General features: G+C 33.9%; 1 protein-coding gene across 4 annotated transcripts in view; it reads left to right on the forward strand.

Annotated features, from left to right (window-relative positions):
* Window positions 1-22,478, forward strand: part of LYPLA1 (lysophospholipase 1) — a 45,721-nt gene extending 23,243 nt beyond the window's left edge. For 2 of the 4 annotated variants that reach the window (XM_044666272.1, XM_044666289.1), the window contains 5 exons: window positions 4,783-4,853; window positions 9,481-9,554; window positions 17,189-17,290; window positions 19,681-19,857; window positions 20,385-22,478. In XM_044666272.1, coding sequence (XP_044522207.1) covers window positions 4,783-4,853; window positions 9,481-9,554; window positions 17,189-17,290; window positions 19,681-19,857; window positions 20,385-20,438 — 478 coding nt within the window. In that variant the 3' untranslated portion in view covers window positions 20,439-22,478. The remainder of the gene's footprint in view (window positions 1-4,782; window positions 4,854-9,480; window positions 9,555-17,188; window positions 17,291-19,680; window positions 19,858-20,384) is intronic. The other 2 variants (XM_044666280.1, XM_044666296.1) reach the window with 2 other exon arrangements.

Genomic DNA, 22,478 nt, shown 5'->3' on the forward strand with positions numbered 1-22,478 from the left:
AATTACCTATTCATGTCTCTTCCTTATCAATTGGAGAATGGCTTGCTTTTTTGTACAATTGATTTGGCTCCTTATAAATTTGAGTAATTAGACCTTTGTCAGAGGGTTTTTGTTACAAAGATTTTTTCCCCAATTTGTTACTTCCCTTCTAATTTTGATAGCATTAGTTTTGTTTGTACAAAACCTTTATAATTTAATGTAATCAAAATTATTTATTTTACATTTGTAATATTTTCTAACTTTTGCTTGGTCTTAAATTTCCTTTCCCTAGATCTGACGGGTAAACAATTCTGTGTTCACCTAATTTACTTATAGTTTCCTTCTTTATATTCAAGTCTTTCAGATGATTCTTTTACCAGTCCTTATTGCTTAGTTGTCTGTTTTCTTTGTACTTGCTTTAAATAAAGCAGTTTTATGTTAAGACTTCTTTGTTATTCGTGTACTCATATGAGCATGATTAAGATTTAAATGCTGCTAAGACAGATGGGGAATGGGGGATAGAGAGAGACAGGCTGGGAGGGATTTTTTAATAATGGTTTGAAGTACTCCCAGCTTAGAGACTTGAAACTAGATAGGAAAGAGCATTTGTTGATCTATAACATAACCCCTAAAGCGGAGAAAGATCAAGTGAATTGCAATCAAAAGAAATTAAAACACAACTGAATGTTATAGGAATACCTGTGGTAGAAGTATGGTGGTTAGCTCTGATGGAAGTCTATTGATTTAGGGTACTATTAGTTTCTTTCCCCACTTCAATTTATTAAATGTCTACTATTGTGCCAGTGGGTATATCCAATGAGCTGGTATATATCTTGGGCTCCAAGAGTTAACAAATCTGGAAATGAGAGAAAAAGATATATAAGAAAGATAATATTTTTAGTGGAGGGAGAGAGCAAGAAGATACTAGCAGCTAGGTAGTCAAAGGCTTCATATAGATGTTGATGCTTGCCTGACCCTTGAAGGTAAGTGTTTCAAAGACAGAGGTGAGAAAGGGTTTGTGTTTTGTGCATGCCATGGGGATAACCACTGCAAAATCATCATGGAGATGGAAGAGTAAGAAGGTTAATTTGGCTATATTCCAATGTACATAAAAGAAAATAAGAGGAAAAGGACAGTTTCCCAATGATAATCCATCCTCCTCTTCCTCAATTCATGAAATTTCAGAGGAAGGGAGCCATTGGAGTTAAAATTGGGGAATTATATGTTTAAACCTGTTCTTTAAGAAAATAACTTTGGCAGCTGCGAGGAGAATCTTGAGGTGCAAAGATCAGCCTTAAGGCTTTTGGTGTAATAGTCTAGGCTTGGATACTTAAAGCCCCTGAACTAGGGGCATAGTCATGTAAGTGGAAATAAAAGGTATGATGTCAAACTTACAAACCCATTTAACTGGAAGGATTGTAGTGCCCATGAATTTTCCTCTACATATAATTGTGAAATTTTTCCTTATAGATTGTTTAGTCTCTTAGGATTTATTTTGGTATTTGATACCTCTGTATAGACACTTGCAGTAAAATGTCCTCCCACCCATACGTTAAAATTATTCAAGATCCCTGGAAGATAATAACATAAATAACACTGTTGAGCAACTCTCTTATATTAAATATCAACTGAATTATAAAATTCATAAAAAATTCATAAAAAAATTATAAAACCAGGGATATATACTTACCAGTATTTAACACTGTGAGGGAAATCAGGCAGGGTCCAGATCAACGAGGATGGAGGAATTATCCAGATATTCTTGTTTGACATTGTACTATTCCCATAAAGCCCTAGAACTCTGCAAATCCTCTTGAAAGAGATCTTTCAAAGGAATTTAACTTCACCATCTACAGAAGGAAGACCAAATGTTTGAAAAATGTCTTTGCTCATACAACACATATTGACAACCTATAGAGCTTGTCTACCAGTGTCTGTATGGGGATATTTATGGTCAGAGAGCAGTTAAGGGCAGGGAGGTGACAGTGGATTGACTGCTGGATCACGAGTCAGGAAGATCCAAGTTAAAATCCAGCCTTGGACACTAGCTTTGCCACCCTGGTCACCTCCCAAGATTGTTGTAAGGATTAAATGAGATAATATTTGTAAAGTGCTTAACCACTTTGGCACATTTGAAGTGCCATATAAATAAATGTTAGCTATGATTATTGTTGTTATTACTAGGACAGATAGTGCAGATGGACAAGTTAGGCCCAGAATTGAATAAGTGAGGAAGAGTGAGGTGGATTGCTTTGGAGCAATTATACATCTCCTTTACTGACTTCTTAAATAATCATAACATTCTACCACTCCACTGCATCACGTGAGATATGGACTACAACTCTTTAAAGGGGTATCGTACAGATGTAACCCAGAGGTACATGGTTAGGTAGGAGTGTTCAATATATGAATAAGCAGTGAGAAATTTTACACAAGAATAAGAAAACCCATCAAGGAATTGTCCAGTGGAAAGAGAAGGTGACCAATCAAATGGCAAGAAAAAGGGATGACTATTGGGCAACTAGAGGGTGCTCTTACAGTGTTGGGAGAAATTAAGGAAGACCTCCAACATGTAGAGTGCTCCCTACTACCCCCAAGTCATGAACTTATAGGAACATGTGAACAGGAGTCACAAAGAATGGGCACACTTGAAAGATCCCATCAATGAAAGGAACTGCCATGACAAAGATGAGATAATAATTTAGATAGTGCCTTTTTTTCTGTTTGGTAGGAACTAGCCTGGAGATTATCTACAATTATTCAGGTCATGCTTTATTTCTTGATGCGGCTAGGTGGTTCAGTGGGTAAAAGTGCTGGATCTCAGAAACTTCCTAGCCGTGTGACCCTGAGCAAGCAGTTTAACAACTTATTGCCTGACCAAAGAATCCACTGGGTCCACTGGGGAAGGAAATGGCGAACCACTCTAATATCTTGCCAAGAAACCCAAGGGATAGAAAAGTCTGACATGGCTGAATTTTGTATTTTATTCATATGGTCATTCATATGGTCCTCTATGTATTTTGGTAGATTAATCAGATATTTGTGATATTAATTGGAATATTATCATAACTCTTCTGGGTATTGTTAGAAGTAAAGAGAAAAACTAGTGATTTCTTTTGTTTTTGTATTTTTTTAGATAGTCAAAACTATTAATTTTTTTTCATTGACTGGGCTTTTCTAAGAAAAATATAATATATGTAAGTGGGAATAATTCTAGACTTCTCTTTCCTTAGGCTCTTAGTCTCTTTCTATTTCTTGGCCAATCACTTAAACTCACTTTTCTGAATTTAAGCAACTTTTTTTTTTTTTTTTTAAAAACCCTTACCTTCCGTCTTGGGTGTCAATACTGTGTATTGGCTCCAAGGCAGAAGAGTGGTAAGGGCTACGCAGTGGGGGTTAAGTGACTTGCCCAGGGTCACACAGCTGGGAAGTGTCTGAGGTCAGATTTGAACCTAGGACCTCCTGTCTCTAGGCCTGGCTCTCAATTCACTGAGCCACCCAGCTGCCCCCTAAGCAGCTCTTAAATTGCAAAGGAACTACTTTTTTTTTTTTTGGAGGTGGGAGGTTTGTCATCTGGGTGATCTCTATGCCAGTAAAATCATAGTTCTAACCCCAATAGTCATCCTAGTATAATTAACCTTTCTGTCCCTATGTTAAATAATTGTGGGGGCAATGGATAATATCCTTGTTCTTCTTATGATCTTTTTGAGAATAACTATGTTTGACTATTACAAATAATGCTATTTCTTGATTCATTTAGATTCTTTTAATCTTTGTCTTTCTATGCCTACATTTTAAAAATCATGAAGGAATGTTAATTTTTTGATGAGCCTTTTTTGTATCTAGTGAGACTTGGAATCCTTTATCTACAATTTTTTTTTGAGAACATGTACATACGTCCAAGAGAAGAAACAAGCTTTTACTAATGATATACTATGGTAGACATACTATGGTAGACCATCTCTTTGTAGTCGCATAGTTTAGTGAAAAGTCCAGAGAATAAAAAATCCTGTTCTGAATATTATATGGCTATAAAAAATCATTTTACTTGGTAACTCAAAATTCAGTTTGAAGGCTTTTCTCCAATGTGTTTTCCATGCTTACCAATTATACAAGATTGTTTTTAAGATGTAATAATAGAAAAAATGATTTTATTAATATAAAGTGAGTCACATGCTTGTCTAAAAGAGAATATTATACTCTAATTTTTTTTATAAAAATATTCTTATCATTTAATTTTACTTTTTCCTCTCAGTTAAAAGTTTCTGAACTTAAAATCCCATTCATGTTGTTAATTTGTTTAGTTAATGATGAGAAATACTTTATTAGTGGAAATAAAGTACTAGAGAATTCCTATAATTATCTCTTCAAATTGGGCATATATGGGATTAGATTAGAAAAATTGCTAGAGTCTCTTGCATTGGGCTAGGCAGTCAGCAAAGACTGTATTTTGGAAGTGGTTGAAAGAATTTTGAATTAAATAGTTTGGTAACTTCTTGAATCTAGTCTTTGATGTGCCACTAACTGGCAGTTTTACCTTGAACAAATTACTTAACCTGTTAAGGACATTTTAATCATCTACAAAACAAGGAGGTTGAACTAAATGAGTATCTTTTAAGGTCACTTCAGGTTCCAAAGATCTGTGTTTCTTTATAGCCAGACATGTCTTTAGCATCTAAGATGTAGATCATGTCTCTACTTTGCTTCTGTCCACCATAAGTTTAGTATAGCATACTTCATGAGTATAGTTCCTAAAATCTAATAATAGCCTTATACTTATTAACATTAAATACTATTTTTTAGGTTTGATATTATTGGACTCTCTCCTGACTCACAGGAGGATGAACAGGGAATAAAACAAGCGGCAGAAAATAGTAAGTTGACAAATGTATCAGTTTAAATATGAACATTAAATGTGCTAGGCTCTGGGAATACAAATACAAAATTGGAATAATTCTCAAGCAGCTCCCATTACTAGAGAGATACAATATGTTTACAGAAAAATAAATGCAGGTTATATGTATACTTTTAAAAAACAACCAACCAACCAATGAACCCAGTGATTTGTAGGTATCACAAATAATTGAGTGAATCAGGAAAACTCTGAATACAAAGTTTGCCAACCTTATTTTGTGTTACCCATTAGCTATTTGGTGAATCTTATGTATCCCTTCTCAGAATAGAATGATGTTTTTAAATGCATAAAATAAAATACAAAGAATTACAAAGGAGGAAGCCAATTATGTTGAATTATAGTTATCATTTTTTTTTAAATTTATGGGCTTTAGGTTAAGACATTCCTTTTTTTAATTTTATTTATTTATTTATTTAAATTTTTAAACCCTTAACTTCTGTGTATTAATTCCTTGGTGGAAGAGTGGTAAGGGTAAGCAATGGGGGTCAAGTGACTTGCCCAGGGTCACACAGCTGGGAAGTGTCTGAGGCCGGATTTGAACCTAGGACCTCCCTTCTCTAGGCCTGGCTCTCAATCCACTGAGCTACCCAGCTGCCCCCAAGACATTCCTTTTTTTAGAAAGCAGTAGCACTGAATCTTCAGATGTCTTAAATTCAGTAGCTGAGTTTTCAATAATAAAAATTTTTATGAGTTACTTGGGCTTAAAAATGGAAATGGTGCTCCTTCCATTTGATGCAAGCTTTATGCTCAGATCTGTCTATTGTACTTCCAATACCTTTAATCTTAGACACCTTGAATATTTTATTAGTGTATTATACTTTGAGGGGGGGAAATTGTACTTTTTAAAAGAAAACAGTGACACCACCCTAGATTTCAAAAAATGGCCTAATAAAACACTTTAAAATCATTGTCCCTTGAGAGGATGTTGGATACTTTGCTTTGTTAACTTGCAACACTTTAAAAAGATTTATCAGAAATTTATTTTGAAGTCCAAATCCTAAAGTTAGAGTTATTCCTCTAAAAAATGTTAGCATATAACATTAAATTGTTGAATGAGATTACTTGCCAAAATTATTCATTTTTAAAATTGGTGACATAGTTTGCTTAGCCTTCTGGGAGCATAAAGACTTGATCTTTAGGAGACTAGAACAGGTTGATCCTGTGAAATAAAGAAAATTTTCTTTGGGTATAAGTTGATTTTTATTGTTAACTTTGTATTTGATCATTATTGCGTTGAAAGTCCTTAAGATAAGATAGTTATGCTTCCATGATTTCGATACTTTCTCAGATCTGAATGTTTTTGTCCAGTTCAAAATTAATTGAAATACTAGTACTTGAGAATGTGGAAAAAATCCATTAGACATTAGAGATGGATCCACATAGTATAGTGGATAAAGGGGTGACCTCAGAATCATGAAAACATAGGTTCTAATAATGCTGACATGAGCTCTGTGTGACCATGGGTAAGTCATTTAACCCCTCATTGGCTCCAGTTAACTCTGAGACCAAAAGTTCTAAAACAATTGTTGATATGGTAGAAGTAGTTTCATACACTGATGAAATAACATCTCTGCACCTCCCTTTTCCCCCGTCAGAAAAACCAGTTAGGCTATTTTGTAGAACAGATTATCTCACACTTAATGCTAAAGTGCAGAGAACAGAATTCTTTTCTGAATCTTTACTAAACTACGTATTGAGCTCATTTTGAACTCTGGCTGTGGCAACTATCTTGAATCTTTTCACTTAGGTAGTAGGATTGTCAAGATGAAATCAAGGCTCTGATACTATAGGAAAAACAAATTTAAATGCAAAGAAATTAATCCTTGCTTAGCTGGATGCTGCTCTGTCCTTCACAACTCACCCAGACTCCAACCAAGTACCTAAGCCATCTCAAGTGCTTTGAGGACAAGAATTTGTCATAGTCCTTTGCACATTGTGTGTGTGTGTGTGTGTGTGTGTTTATATTTGTTAAGTTCATTTAACTTGGACCTGCTGCTTGGTGCTTTCCTTTCACCAAGGGCTTGTTGTCTCCTAACTCAGACACTTTTTGCTGTACCTGGCACACTTGACCCTGATTATTGTGCCCATGATTCTTGCCATTACATGTAAGAAATAAAATTGTATTGAAAAATTAAGAAAATCTTATTAGGATTCATAGCATAGGAATGAACTCTTCCCCCCCCCCCCCTTTGTTAAAAAGAAATCAAAAGATGACTAGTCTGACTTGGGGGGGGGGGGAAATTAAACTGGACAGTTTGAACTCAAGTCTTCCTGATTCTAAGCTAATGTTCATATCTACTGAATCACCTAGCTGCTCCCAAAGACCAGAAATAAAAACTTTTGGTTTAAAATCTAAATTAAAGAACTTTTTGATAATATTAGAAATATATCAATTATTATATTTTTAAAGTATAGGTAGCAAAACTACAAACTTGATTATTTGAAAATGTTTTTAAAATTCACTTTAATCCAAGAAGTGTTTATTACAAGCCTACTATACGCACAATTTTTGAGAATGCAAAGACAAATTGGAGAGTGTTGTAAGCCTAGAGGGAGCAGCTTATATTCTATAATATATAGGTGATAATTTAAAATAGAGAGTAATTAGGTTTTGAGGTCAACTGGTTAAACAATTTAGTTCTTAATATACCTGGAGTACTATAGAGCCTAACCATTCTTATATAGCAGTTCTTCTGAGGGAGAATATGGAATTCCAAGTTGGGATTCTAGGTACAAGCAGTTCTGTTATAACATGACATGTCTTTTCAAAAAGCACTGTGCTATACAAAATTTTCAAATGAAAATCACAGAGCTTATGGAGAAAATGGGATTGGGGCTTAACACTTAAAAGCTTTATCAGTGACCCATTTTTAAAAAGATAGGAACATAATAAAAATGGTAGCATGGTTATATACATGTTCAATAGTTAAATACATAAATAAGTACTATAATACTGTAACCCTGGGCTGCTGCATGGCTTATAGCTTATAGCTCTGGCTACAGGAGCAGGTTAGATAGGAGATAGGCATGGTAGTTGGGGTATGGATGATGAGGACCAGCCCTTCTCCTTTTACACTTTTATTGCACCAGAAAAGATAATCAATAAATATGACACTTGACCATGACAAAGGCTGAAGTTTTTGGAAGTGGGCATTAGAAGGATGTTATTACTCAAAATGTTTCCTAATATATCAATCCCATTAGGACAAATAGAATTTTTAAACATGAATTTTAGCAGATCTGACTTATATATATATATCTTCCTATTTAATCTTTCTCCCTTGTGTCCTGTCCCCTTTCCTCCCAAACTTGATATTAAGGGTTTCCTTTTCCTCTTCCTTTCTTCCCACTTTCTGGCCAGTGGGAGTGGGTAATATTGTGTCTAAAAGGCAACTTATTGGGGCTTCCAGTGGTGTACAGAAAGTTTAGAGAAATTGTTGAGAAGGTACTGGAAGGTTTGGGATTCAGGGTGATTAAACTAGGGAGGACCACAGGACATCCCTTCTGCTCTCTCTCTAACAAAAATCAGATATGAGTTATGAGATTTAGGAGTATGTTCTAGTTTTAGAAAGGGGGACTATAAATTGTGTTATTTGTGAGGGAAAGGCAATTCCTATGGCTGTTAGGTCATTTGACTAGTGCAGCTAATATAATCCTCACAGCTAAAGATAGCAAATGTTAAAACAAAACAAAACTACAGAAATGAAAACAGATTCCAACCAGTAGCTAGGCCATCTCAAGTGCTTTGAGGACAGGAATTTGCCACATTTGTCAATTGGGAGAAATATTTTCATTTCTTTATATTTATTTACAGGGGTCTGTACTGGTTGGGGTCTGTTTTTTTTTTTCATCCATGCTTGATTTTTGCAGGAAGAATGTTATTTTGTTATTATGTTTAATAAAATTAATAAGTATCAATATACATAAATCATAAGAAAACTAGCACCTGAAAAATTATCAGTTTGAAAATGACTTTGAATATATTCCCTGAAATTTTAGGTTCTTAAGTTTCAGAGAATGTCAATAGGAACCTGTGTGTGTCATCTGTAAAAGAACTAATAGAAAATTTTATTTATTTTTATATAACTAACTTTAAAATGTCAATGATTTTATTGTTGTGGGACCTCAGTTGCAGCTTATTAATTATAATTAGTCTTTGTGCTTTTTTGTTTAATTATTTTTTCATGATTGAAAAATCACATGCCACCTAGTTTTCAATATCTATTTACATTAGCCTTTCTAAACTTAATTAGGTTGGCATTCATATGATAAACTATTAATTTATCTTCAAAAAATCTAGTTTATCTCTATAACAAGAAGTATCAGAGTGTAAGACTTTTAGCAGTAGCAAAAGATGATCCCTTGATTTAAATTATGTAATATATTTGGTAGCTGTGCCCCAATTTAGTTTTTGCCTTTAAAATGTTGCATTTAAAAAAAACTTGAAATAAGTTTTATCACTCATTAATATTTCTAGTGGGCGCTTAAGACAACAATAAAACAAGCATTTTGGGGAAGAACCTGACTCTCACTTTGCCAAAGCCTATTTGGTGATCTTGCTGATTAACTCTTACTTTTATTTACAGTTAAGGCTTTGATAGATCAAGAAGTAAAGAATGGAATTCCATCTCATAGGATTATTTTGGGAGGATTTTCTCAGGTAAGATATAAATTGGCAAGGGCCTTTACCTTTACATGAGAATTGAGAATCTGTGGTGTTCTAATGCTTGTTGAACTTATTTCTTGATCTTTATTCAGATAATGTCATAGTATTAACAGTCTTTATTTTTAATCATTTGGATTTTGAAGAAACTTGGAGCGATACTTTTTTGTTTTAAGTTTTATTGATACCTTTGGGTTTTCACACTATGTTCATTTCCTGATATAAGATTTTAAAGGTTTTGAAATTAACATGTTAGAAATAAAAGGATAAAATTATTGCTAGTTGTAGTTCTGAGTTCAGTCATCTTTGAAACTTTTTCTTAGTTGACTTTGTATTTTAGGAAATATGGAATGGAAAATAGCTATTTTTTTAAATGTTGTATACATTTTGTTTTTCATTCTTTGTCACTTATTAACCCCCTTGTAAATCTACCATAGAACTCCTCTTACCATAACAAAGAAAAATAATTAAAACAAAACAAGATTGCTTTTTAACAGCATATATAATTATCAACTTAACTACCTTTCTTTTTTAAAAATACATTATCACTAATATCTTTAGCTTTTATATTATCTACGTTAATGTGCCCTTCCCCTCATTCTTTCTGAGGCAATCTTCGTAGTAAAGAATAACAGATGAGAAAGGCAAAACAAATTTTCAGCAAACCTAGCATATTCAAGAAGTCTGATATCATATACAGTGTTCCATTTTCATGGTCTACAACCTCTACAAAGATACAGGAGGAGGCATCTTCATGTCTTTCTTTTGTCCCTTCCAAACTTCCTTAGTACTGTCAAGGGCACTACTATCTTCCTAGTCCCCTAGACAGCAACCTAGGTGTCATCTTTAGTCTCTTACTATTTCCATCTAGCCAATCTGTTGCTTGTCAATTTCATCTTTTTTCTGTATCTCTTCATATCCTCCCTGTTTTGCCACCACTCTTCTGGTGTAGGCCCTTATCTCCTCACACTTAAGCTACTGCAATAGCCTCCTTAGTGAGCTGCCTGACACAAGTCTTTCTCTAGTCCATTTTAGTCTTCATTCAGCTTTTCAGTCTTTTATTTGGCATTCAAATCTCTTCATAAATTAGGCCCCCCCCTACTCTTTCAGTCTTATAATTTAGAGTCCCAGCATACATTCTGATCCAGACACTGGCTTCCTTGTTGTTCCTCAGACATTCCACCTCCAGACTCTGGGCATTTTCTCTGGCTATCTCTCTCATGCCTGGAATATTCTTCTTCATCTCCATCTCATGACTTCCTTGGCTTCTTTAATTTTTTTTATGATTTGAAAATTTTTATTTAATTAATTAAGAATATTTTCCATGGTTAACATGATTCATGTTCTTTCCCTCTCCTCCCACCCCCCTCCCATGGCCAATGAGCAATTCAACTGGGTTTTACATGTGTCATTGATCAATACCGATTTCCATATTATTAATATTTGTATTAGGGTGGTCGCTTAGAGTCTACATCCCCAGTCACATATACCCATCAACCCATCAACCCATGTGATCAAACAGTTGTTTTTCTTCTGTGTTTCTACTTCTACAGTTCTTTCTCTGGATGTGAATAGTGTTCTTTCTCATAAGTCCCTCAGAATTGTCCTGGCTTATTCCTTGGTTTCTTTAAAGATCTGGCTAAAACCTCAGCTTCTAAAGGATACCTTTTCTAAATCCCTATTAATCTTAGTGCCTTCTCTCTATTGATTATTTCCTATTTATCATTTATATAGCTTATTTGTACATAGTTATTTGTATGTGTGCTATCTCCATTAGATTGTGAGTTCCTTAAGGGCAAGGGCTTCTGGCTTTTCATTTTATTACTAGCACTTTAACATACTAGCACATTTTTAGTATAATTAATGCTTACAGAGTGATTGGTCAGTCCCTCAATTCCCTCACAATTTTAATCACCTCCAGTATGGGTCTCCTCTATATATACTGAATCCATTCTGGCTACTTTTTCTATTTTTCTTCGCTTTATTGCCATTTCTCCTTCCTCTATAAAAACCTCTGGGATTGTAATGGTCCAAATGTGGTGGTTTTATAATAGGATCTTATATCCTCTGCAACTCTGTGAGTTAAAAAGCTTTTTTATAACCTTTCTCATATCCTGGATAGACCATTCTCAGAGATTTCATAGTACGTAGTGAAGCAAGTAAATGGACTAGAAGCTGCTAATAACTTTTTGGTGGCCTTTTTAAATTCTTTATTAATAGAAGCATTTCCCAATAAATATAGGAGTAAAACAAGAATCTCTTCTCATTGTTATCTGACATAGTTCTAGAAATGATGGTAATAAGAATAAAAAAAAGAAATTCACTGCAAAAGGATAAGCAAAGAGGAAATAAAACTATTTCTATCTGTTAACAGCATGACGGTTTATGGAAAAAACCCTAGGAAATAAACAAAATAATTGAGATAATTAATAGATTCAGTAAAGTTGTAGACAACAAAATAAACCCATAAAGAACAAAAAGATTTTTATTTGACAACAAATTCCAAGAGATAATAATAGAAAGTGTTATTTATTGTCATTCAATATATTCAACATATTAGAAAATGCTTAAAAATATCTGCCAAAACAGTCTACCAAAGCAAAACTCAACATCTGTATAATATAATTAAAAAACAATCCTTAACAAAGTAAGGAATAATTTTTAAAAATAGAGGAATATTTAGCATTATTTACTCTGAATATTTTTAGCCATGTTTATATAATTAAAATGACAGTTCTACTAAAATTAATTTGTAAATTTAGCACTATGACATTAAAACTACCAAAGGACAATCTACATTGAGACATAATAAAAATAATTCATTTGATAGACTAAAAGATTTAAAATATTAAAAAAAATAATTTTTAAATGTAGGAATACCACTTATAGATCTCATACTATATTCATAATAAAACCATAGTCATCAAAACTATTTGGTACTGGTTAAAAAGCTTAAAAGACCATTGGAATGAATAGGCTCCATAAGGAAAAATCCAAAATAGGCTATTTATAATAGTTAAAGGGTGAGTAGATAAGGCCTGCACAGAAGAGTGGTGGCAGTATAGGGAGGGAGAGATAGGTTCTGAACTGGGATGAGGTTATGCAAGAGATACAGGAAAAAAAAGATGAAATTCACAAGTGACAGATTGGCTAGATGGAGATAGAGACTGAAAATGATACCTAGGTTGCTGTCTAGGGGACTAGGAAGATAATAGTGCCCTTGAGAGTACTAAGGAAATTTGGGAAGGACATATGGATGGGGGAAGATAATGAATTGTTTTATATGTGCTCAGTTTAAGATATCTACTGGACACCCAATTTGAAATGTCTAATAAGCAGTTGGAGATGTGAGAGATCATTAGAAAGGTTAGGGCTAGATAATTTGATCTGAAAATCATCAAGGTAGCTGATGAGATCACCAAATGAAATAGTATAGAAAAGGAAAAGAGCATTCAAGACAGAGCCATGTAGGACACCCATAGTTGTTGGATGTGACCTGGATAAAGATAGAGCAGAGGAGACTGAGGAAGAGGAGTCATTGGATAGGTAGAAAGATAATCAAGATAGAATACTATCCTAAAAACATAGAGAAAAGAGTATCCAGGAGAGGAGGGGGTAGACTGCGGAAAGGCTAAAAAGATAAGGATTGAGAAAAACCCATGTAAAAGATCATTAGTAATTTGGAGAGAGCAGTTTTAATTGAATGATAACACAAGCCAGATTATAGAGAGTAAAGAAAGAGAGCCCAGAGGTGGCTCCATAGATAAAGAGCCAGGCCTAGAGATGGGAGATGCTGGGTTCAAATCTTGCCTCAGACACTTCCTAACTATGTGACCCTGGACAAGTTACTTTACTCCAATTGCCTAGCTCCTTCCCCTTTTCTGCCTTGGAAATAATACTTAGTATTGATTCTAAGGCAGAAGATAAAGGTTTAAGAAAAGAAGAAAGCCAGAAGAAAGGAATTGGAGACACCTGTTTTAGATAACCTTCCCAAGGTGTCCAGACACAACAGGGAGGATAGATATCAGATAATATAGTGGCTCCTGAGGGATCAGGTGAGACTGAGGGAGAGACATAGTCATTGTTTGTGGCTAGAAGGGAAACGATCAGTAAGTGTCCAATAGATATCTTAAACTCAACATCTACAAAACTCTGAATTATCTTTTTCCCCATACCCTACCCTCTTTGAAACTTCTTTATTACTATCAAGAGCACTATCATCTTCCTAAGTCCCCCTAGATGACAGCAGTGAAGCAGCCAGTGAAGACTTCTCAGGTCATGGGGTAATTGAAGATAATAGATATGATGGAGGGAGCAGTTTGCTGTAGGAGAGGGAATATAATATGTTTATTAAGCAATTATTAAGCAGTTAAGCTTGGTGGCACAGTGCATAGAGCACCAGGCTGGAGTCAGAAGACTTGAGTTCCAATCTGGCCTTAGGCATTTAACCAGCTGTGTTACCCTAGGCAAGTCACTTAACCCTGTTTGCCTCAGTTTCCTCATCTGTACTAGGCTTGGGGAAAAACAAAAACAAGGATTATTTTCCAAGACATTGGGTAGAATTTAGTATGAGCATGTATGTGTTCATATGTACAAATATGAAATATATATGTGTATATCTATGTTGAGACTAGCAATTTAACGGTAAGACTAGTATGAATTATTGAATTATCTTTCCATGTCTTTCTTTTTTCTTTTTTTTAAACTCTTACCTTCCATCTTATAAATCAATATTTTGTATTGGGTTCAAGGCAGAAGAGTGGTAACAGCTGGGTAATGGGAATTAAATGACTTGCCTTAGGGTCACACAACTAGGAAGCATCTGAGGTCCTCCCTCCAGATTCCCATCCAGAATCCTCCCATCTCTAGGCCTGGTTCTCAGTCCACTGAACCACCCAGCTGCCCCCAATATTTTTCAGTACATTATATAATGTAACCAGGTACAAATGGGTAATAATGTAAATTTGTTAGCATTTATTAGAACTTCAATATAGTGGTACCTTGACACACAAGTTTTAATTCATTCTGTTGTCAAGTTTGTAAATCAATTTGCTTGTGTGTCAAATTGAATTTCCCCATTTAAATTAATGGAAATGCAGTTAATCCATTCTGGCCCCCCAAAAACACATGAAAATTTCATCTGATAGGTTTTTAAATATGAAAATGTACTTTATAAATAACAAATAAGTATATTTATAGATAATGTTATAAAGGGACTAAACAGGCTGGTAATTGGGTAGATGGTGGTACCCCTAAGTCTCCTGGGCCAGGGAGCTAACAGCTTCCCTATATTTAGATTTAGGACAGCCAGGGATGTGAGGTCCTTGAATAGAGAGGACCAGTCAGTCTTCCTGCTGTCTCTGTAGGCTCCTTTAAGGTGAGGAGTGAGGAGTCCTTTCCTGCTGGTGAGAAGCTGGAAGCCAACAGGAAATGAACCTGGTTCACTTCCTGAGCCAAGATGGATGCCTGATTTAGCCCTCAGGAAACTAGTGATAAATATCTTCCTTCTTCTCAATCCCTGGCCCTAGTTGGTGATATAAATGAATCACTGAAGCTCTCTGAATAAGGCCAAGGGTAAGCTGAGAGAAAAAGGTTAAGGTCTGGGAAAGCAGTTGCTAAGGGTGAAGGCCAGTGCTGGCAGAGGGTCTCAGAAGGTAAGATCAGGCTGAGGGAACCAGCCCCTCAGTCAGGGGTAAATTCCACTGCCCTGATGTAGTGTGGTCTATCAGATTGACAAATGAAGGGTAACTATTTGGGTTACTGTGTCCCTGCCTGGCTAAGTAAACTAATTTCCCATGTTCCACCTCCCTCCTCCCAGGGCCCAAGGGGGGGGTGGTCCAAAGGGGGATAGCTGGATGTCTGGGTCAGGTCAAGAAAATCAGAACCCCCAGGTTGGTTCTCTAGGGATATTTATAGTGCCAGCTTCAACGGTCTGGTCATGAGACCACCGGATTTGCTGGGTCAACATTCTGTTTCCCTAACTGCCAGGATTGCCTCAGGTGAATTTGCAAATGCAGGAGAACTTGCCCCAATCCTGCATTACAATAATAAGAAATAATATAAAGGAATAAACTTCCTTATGAAATGTTATTTATCTTCAAAGGCCAGGTGAAGATGCTGGCAGAGAAGATTTTCATTTCATGTGCTATCAATAGCTTAACATAACTCACTCTCTACACATATAATTCTACATTTAAATGCAAAATTGGCCTTACACATTACTTTAGATATGTAACTTTATTGCTAAACTTAATTGCTTATTTTTTTACTTTACTTAATTATCATCATTTTCTTCATTGAATTTTGGCCACACTTTCCTTGATTTCACTAGACAGTTTAAACAGAAACCTTTCCATGGAAGTTTGTTTCTTCCTTCAGAACATTTTGATAATGTGTAAAACAAGTATTGTTACACAGCTCTAACGTGTGACCTGTTGCAACTTTTTCTGGGTGTCTTTTCAATAAACTGTTTAATTTTTTCCCAAATCCTCAATATTTCCTTAATCTTGCTTATACTGATTACCTCATCCACCTTGTGCTCCTTCCCACTAATTTCTTGCAAAACTTCTGTATGCTGCTGCTGCTGTAACTCCTTCAATTCCTCCATCATCAGGACCCATGGTTAAAAGTTAAGAAATTGCCAAAAAAACTGATATTAAAGACAAAAAATAAAGAAACAAAAGCAATTCAGTACAGATGCTTGCACAGCCAGAAATACTGAACTAAGAGACAGCCTTGTGTAACTTGTGAAACCAAACGTTCGGCATGCTACCTAGTGGGGTGGTGGAAGCTCATGATTCAAATATCCTCTCGTGGCTTAAAGCAAAAATCCCATTCATGACTGCTTGTATCTCAAATTGCTTGTGACATAAGGTACTCGTGTATCAAGGCACCACTGTGTATGTAATCCCATGTCATAAAAATTAATTGCTAGAGGGTAGCTAGATAGCAGAGTAGATAGAGTGCCATGCCTGGATTTGAGAGGACCTGGGTTCAAATTTGGCCTCAGATACTTCTTAGCTGTTACTCTGGGTAAGTGATTTTGCCATCTCTTTTAGTCCTTATGACTCTTCTGTCTTGTAAATTCTAACAAGATAAAGATTAAATTTTTTTTAATTGTTAGACATTGAAGACAACCCCTAATGAATCTTTTTATTTTTTGAGTAGTTTCAAAAATTAATTATCTTTTTTATTATTTTTTGAAAAATTATTTCTCTTTTAAACTACATTCCTCATCTCATCAGTAAAAGATAATTGGAGATTTTCAGAAGAGTAGATGACTTTCAACTTTTACTCAATGAGAAACATACTGTTTCTAAATCCATAGGTTCAGTATTAATGTTTGAGTTTGTGAGATTTTACTCTATTTGAACTCTTTAATCAAATACTTGACTGGTGAAGAATTTCATTATAACAATAATTATTTAACTAGTATTTTATGCTATTTTGTGAAAGGGCAATGTATTTTTTAGAAGTATAGTATTTGTACTGCTATTCTTGCAGTTTTGATTACATTGATGAAATCAGTTATTTGGCATTGTATAGGGAGAGACATAGCTTATAAAGAGAAGCCGATAGTCAGCAGAACTTATGTTTAACTTGTATTAATTTTGACATCTCCTTTTGTATAGGGAGGAGCTTTGTCTTTGTATACTGCTCTTACAACACAGCAGAAATTGGCCGGTGTTATAGCTCTCAGCTGTTGGCTTCCACTTCGATCTTCATTTCCACAGGTAGTGTATTTAAATGTAACTGACAGTATGAAATAATCAAGCATATAATACTAGTTAGAAGGTCACTAATATCTTTCAAATTTATTACTAGCATTTAAATGTACATTGTGGTAGAACACCATACTTTGGTGCTGGGATTATCTGTAGCATGCCATCTTACTGGAATAAAGCATATTTCATGTCTTGAAGAAGCTTTTTTTTTTACCTAAAAATCAAAATTGGTTAATTGTCAACAAAATAAAAATATATACCCAAGAATAAACAGTAGCCATACTTGAAAAGGTAAATTCCGAATCACAGAATTTGAGAATTAAAAAAGTCCTCAGTGATCATCTAATCAAAAATTGGCAAACTATGACCAAATCTTGCTCTACCACTTGTTTTTGTATGGTCAGTGAGCCAATAATGGTTTTTTTACATTTTTAAAATATAATGGAGCTTTATTTAAAATAAAATCTTAAATTTAATAAAAAGTTTTAAATGTAAAAGCCATTTTTTTGTTTGTAGCTAGCTATATGAAGGATAAGTTGGAAGTAGAGAGAAATTGGAAGCCTAAAAAATGTTTAGAAGATGGCAAAAGTCATGATTATATAATGATTATATGGGGAAGAACAAGGGGTAACAGAGGTTTTTCTTGGCTAACTAAAATTAATAGTGTTTTCTATGTTTATTCTAAAATTGTAACTACTTGATTCTTGACAGAAGAATGACCGGGGGGTGTCTATATTTGCTTTGCTTCCAAATTTAATTGTTAATTATAAAAGCATTTTTGGTAAAGATTTCATTTAAGTACATTTGAATATTTTGCCACTTCCTTACTGACTTTTGCCTTCCTTGCCCCACTAGGATATTCCTTTGTAAAAAAAATCAGTATAGCCAAACAAATCAACACATTGGCCATTTCTAAAAACTTGGGCTTTTTTCACATCTAATATACCACATTTTTGCTGAGAGGTGGGAGGGAATGTTTCATTAATTCTTTTGAAGCTCTGATTCACTGCTTTTTTAAAATTTCTGAAATCTCTTTTCCTTTTTTAAAAATAAGTTCATATTAATATTTTTTACATCAATACTTTTTCATATATCCCTTTAATTCTCTCAGACTGCTATCCTTTGGAGCAAAAATTGAAAAAGAGAATAAAAATAGTTCAGTAAAACTAGTCAACACATCAGAATCATTTGATATCTATGTGAGAAAGGAAGTGATATTTTCTTATATTTTCTTTGAGGCCAAGCTTCATCATTAATTTTGTGGTACTCATTTTCAGTTGTTTGTGTTCTTTCTATTTACATTGGTATTTATTTATATTTACATATTTATGTATAGTTCTCTCTCTGTACACACACACAAATATGCATATATATGTACTTTTTTCCCTAGTTCTGCTTATGTTCCATCAGGTTAAAGAATTCTTTCTATCCTCTACATATACATCATATTCATTGTTTCTTATATCACAGCAATATTCCATTATAGTTCTGTACCACAACTTGTTGTAGCTATTCTCCCACTGATAGGCATCTACTTTGTTTCCACTTCCTTTGGCTTTACAAAAAGTGCTACTATAAATATATTGGTGCATGTGGCCTTGCTTTTTATCATTGACCTCTTTTATATATGTGACTAGCAATTGATTCTTTGAGCGAGAGAGTTTGGACATTTTGGTTACTTTCTTTGAATAATTTCAAATTGGTTTCTGGAGTGATTGGACCAAATTACAACTCCAACAGTTTGTTAATATGCCTGTCTGTATGTCTGCATCCAACATTTACTCTTCCTATCCTTTGACATCTGTGCTAAGTTACTAGACATGAAGTAAAATGAGTTGTTTTGATTTGCATTTCTCTTACATTAGTGATTTTGAAACATTCTTTCATATGGTTGTGAAATTTTATACTACCTTTGAAATCTATTTGTTCATATTTTTTGACCCTTTGGGTTTTGTTTTGTTTTTTTTTAAACCCTTACCTTCCACCTTATAATCAATACTATGTATTGGTTCCAAGGCAGAAGAGTGGTAAGGACTTGGGCAGTGGGGGCTTAAGTGACTTGCCCTGGGTCACACAGCTGACCCTTTGAGTTTTTTTTAAAACATATCTTTTTAATTTGCTTAGAGCTTTTAAAGAGGAAAGCTGCCATTGGGATAGGAATATAAGAAAACAGTAAGAACAAATAGCTTAGGTATAATCTGTGTTCTATGTGGACATAAGCTGGATCAGTTTAAGCATGATAATGTGTACAAAATAATATATTCATTTCTTTAGCATATATAGTCCATAAAATACTTAATACTTATTTATCTTAAAGTTGGCTGAAATGTGATCTACATCTGAACATTTAATGAGTCAAATGACTTTTTTTTTCTTTTTCTTTTTTTTTCTTTTTACAGGGCCCCATTGGTGGGGTTAATAAAGATATTTCTATTCTTCAATGTCATGGAGATTCTGACCCTTTGGTTCCCCATATGTTTGGTTCTCTCACTGTTGAAAAGTTGAAATTATTGGTAAATCCATGTAATGTAAGCTTCAGTACCTATGAAGGCATGATGCACGGTTCATGTAACCAGGTAAATGTTTGATTTTACTCCTTTATTTTTTCCTCTGAGGTGATTATTTTAAAGAAGAGAAGACTAAATGGCTCCTGATGCTTATTTTCATGTGACTTTTATAGAGGTGGGAAAGCTTCAGTGAATTTATGTTAAATCAAAAGTTACCTAAGCTTTTTTTATTCTTTATTAGTGTTTTCTATATTATGAAAAACATGCATCTTTTACTAATATCCTATCCAGTTGCCCATTGGATATGAAAGCATAAATTCTGACAGTTCTTATTAAGCAGAAAAGAGACTTTAAGTATGGCAGCAAAATACAAAATGATGTCTCAATAGATGGAAATGAAAGAATTTGAATATATTTTATGGGGAAACTTCATATGATACTAAGAAAACTAGACATTCACCATAACCACTTAAAAAACAGTATGAATTTTTTTCCCAAGGCTACTGATGATATTTCATGAATAATACTTTTCAACTAGAACTTTTTCTGAAAATGTATGTACTTGTTTGATTAATAATTAATTTTGTTCTCAACAGGAAATGTTGGATGTTAAGAACTTCATTGATAAAGTCCTACCTCCAGTTGATTGACATCATTTTAGAGGCCTTCTTTAGAAGTACACCAGCATCATTGTAGTCGAGTATAAACTTTTTCACATGCCCAGTCCTGAAACTTTAATTCTACTATAGCAGTGTTACTACCAATTTGCAAATACATGCCAGTGATATAGATGAAATAATGTCTCTTCTTGGGAAAATTATGGTCTTTCAAGTTTCTATACATATATTTGTATGATATATGTTATAAAGTATACAAGTGTTATAATAAATGAGGCAGCTGGGTTTTCTCCAAATGTAATTCAGCATACTAAGATAAAACACTGCAGTCTGACTTTTTTGATTAAATCATTAAAAAATGTGTTAGTATGCTTAATGAAAATTTGTTCAGGTATAAATGAGCAGTTAAAATATAATCAATTTTTGCGTGCTGTGACTTAGTATAAGGATTTGCTCCAAAATTGCTTTGTCACCATGCATCTTCTGTATTTTTATATATGTATTCATATATATGTGTGTAATCCATAATAGGAATGAGGTGGTATTACATTATCCCTGAGAATATGGGATAATAATTTTAAGTGTCAATGTGTAAGTAATATTGTGCTCTTCCATCTTAATGGCCCTTGTGTTTAGGGACCAGGCTCTGTTACTTTTTTTCAAAAATCATTTTTGTCTCATTTTTCTTACTAATCATGAAACTCATTCTTCTTGTATTATCCCTCCTAGCAGACCAAATATTTCCTTCATACCATGGCTATTTGGTGTTAATATATTGCTTTGAATTGATACCCTGAATCAGATATATGGATTTATTATACAGTATAGTCAGTAGGAAGAATGGAGACATCACTCTTACCTTTCAAAATTGCTTATTGTTTGTTAATGCAAACTAAGATCTGTTTAGTGCAACAAATTTTATAGGTTGGTTAATGAGTAATTTCAAGATTTTATTTTGCTGTAATCAACTGGAAAGTATGTTGTTATTCTATGTCAGATAGTTTAAATGTTTTCTGGATTTTGATCCTAAAGGGGTTCCTTTACTTTGTTAATTTGAGACTATAATAGAATGGGAATAGTTTTCTTTGCAAAAGGTAAGGTAATGGTTTGCTTTGTGAGAGCAAGTTTCTTACATATCTGAGGAGTATGCCTTTAAGAAAACTCAATAGAGAAAAATTACTGAGGACCTTTTATATTTAGACCTAATTGTCCCAGAATATTAATCATTAATTTTCAAATCTGAAGATTCCTTGATGACTGGCCTTCAAATTGATAACTCTCAAATTTGTGATGAACATAAGCAAATTATTTAATTTCAGCTATTTTCCTATTTGTCATGGGTATAGGAATGCTGGTTTCAGTAAGATTAATGGATTTGGTTTTGAGGGTACTTGTTTTTTATTGACATAGTCTAAACCAAGCACTGTGGAAAATTCATTAGCCAATCACCAGAATTTGCTTTACTTTTTTTCTGTCAATTGAGCAATGTGAGATTCTGACTTTTCAAATGCCTTTTTAGAATTAATTTTTGTGCAACCATAAAAGATATAATTGACTTTTATACAGACAGAAGTCTCAGATCACTGGGAAAATTATTGGGAGGCAAATTTGTTAATGTATAAATAGGGTTGTTTGTAACTAATCAGAACCCTATAAAGTAAGCATTCTATTATTGGAATACTTTTTAGACATAGCAGAAAAGTATGCTTGGAGTGTTAGAACTGTTAGTAATTGTTCTACTGTATTGCTCTGTTATCAATGCATCTTTATTAAAATAGGTGCTAATTGACACCTAGTGGATATAATTTAGCAATGTACTGTATAGAATATACTGTATAGGTTTTAAAAATTTTAAACAATCATTTACTGAATCACTTTTCTTTAATTTGAAGAACATAAACTGTTTTAGTTGTTATGAAAATCAGCAAGATATTACTACTTTATTTATGGTAAGAAATCTCTTATATTCCGTTGAAATGTTTTGCTGTAGATGGGAAGATGTACATCTTTTTCACAGTTTCTATCAATGTGAAATAAAGTTTAAAGCTGACATTTTTGTGAATGCTTTTAAAA

Source organism: Gracilinanus agilis, chromosome 1, assembly GCF_016433145.1.
Source record: "Gracilinanus agilis isolate LMUSP501 chromosome 1, AgileGrace, whole genome shotgun sequence".
NCBI classification, from domain to species: domain Eukaryota; kingdom Metazoa; phylum Chordata; class Mammalia; order Didelphimorphia; family Didelphidae; genus Gracilinanus; species Gracilinanus agilis.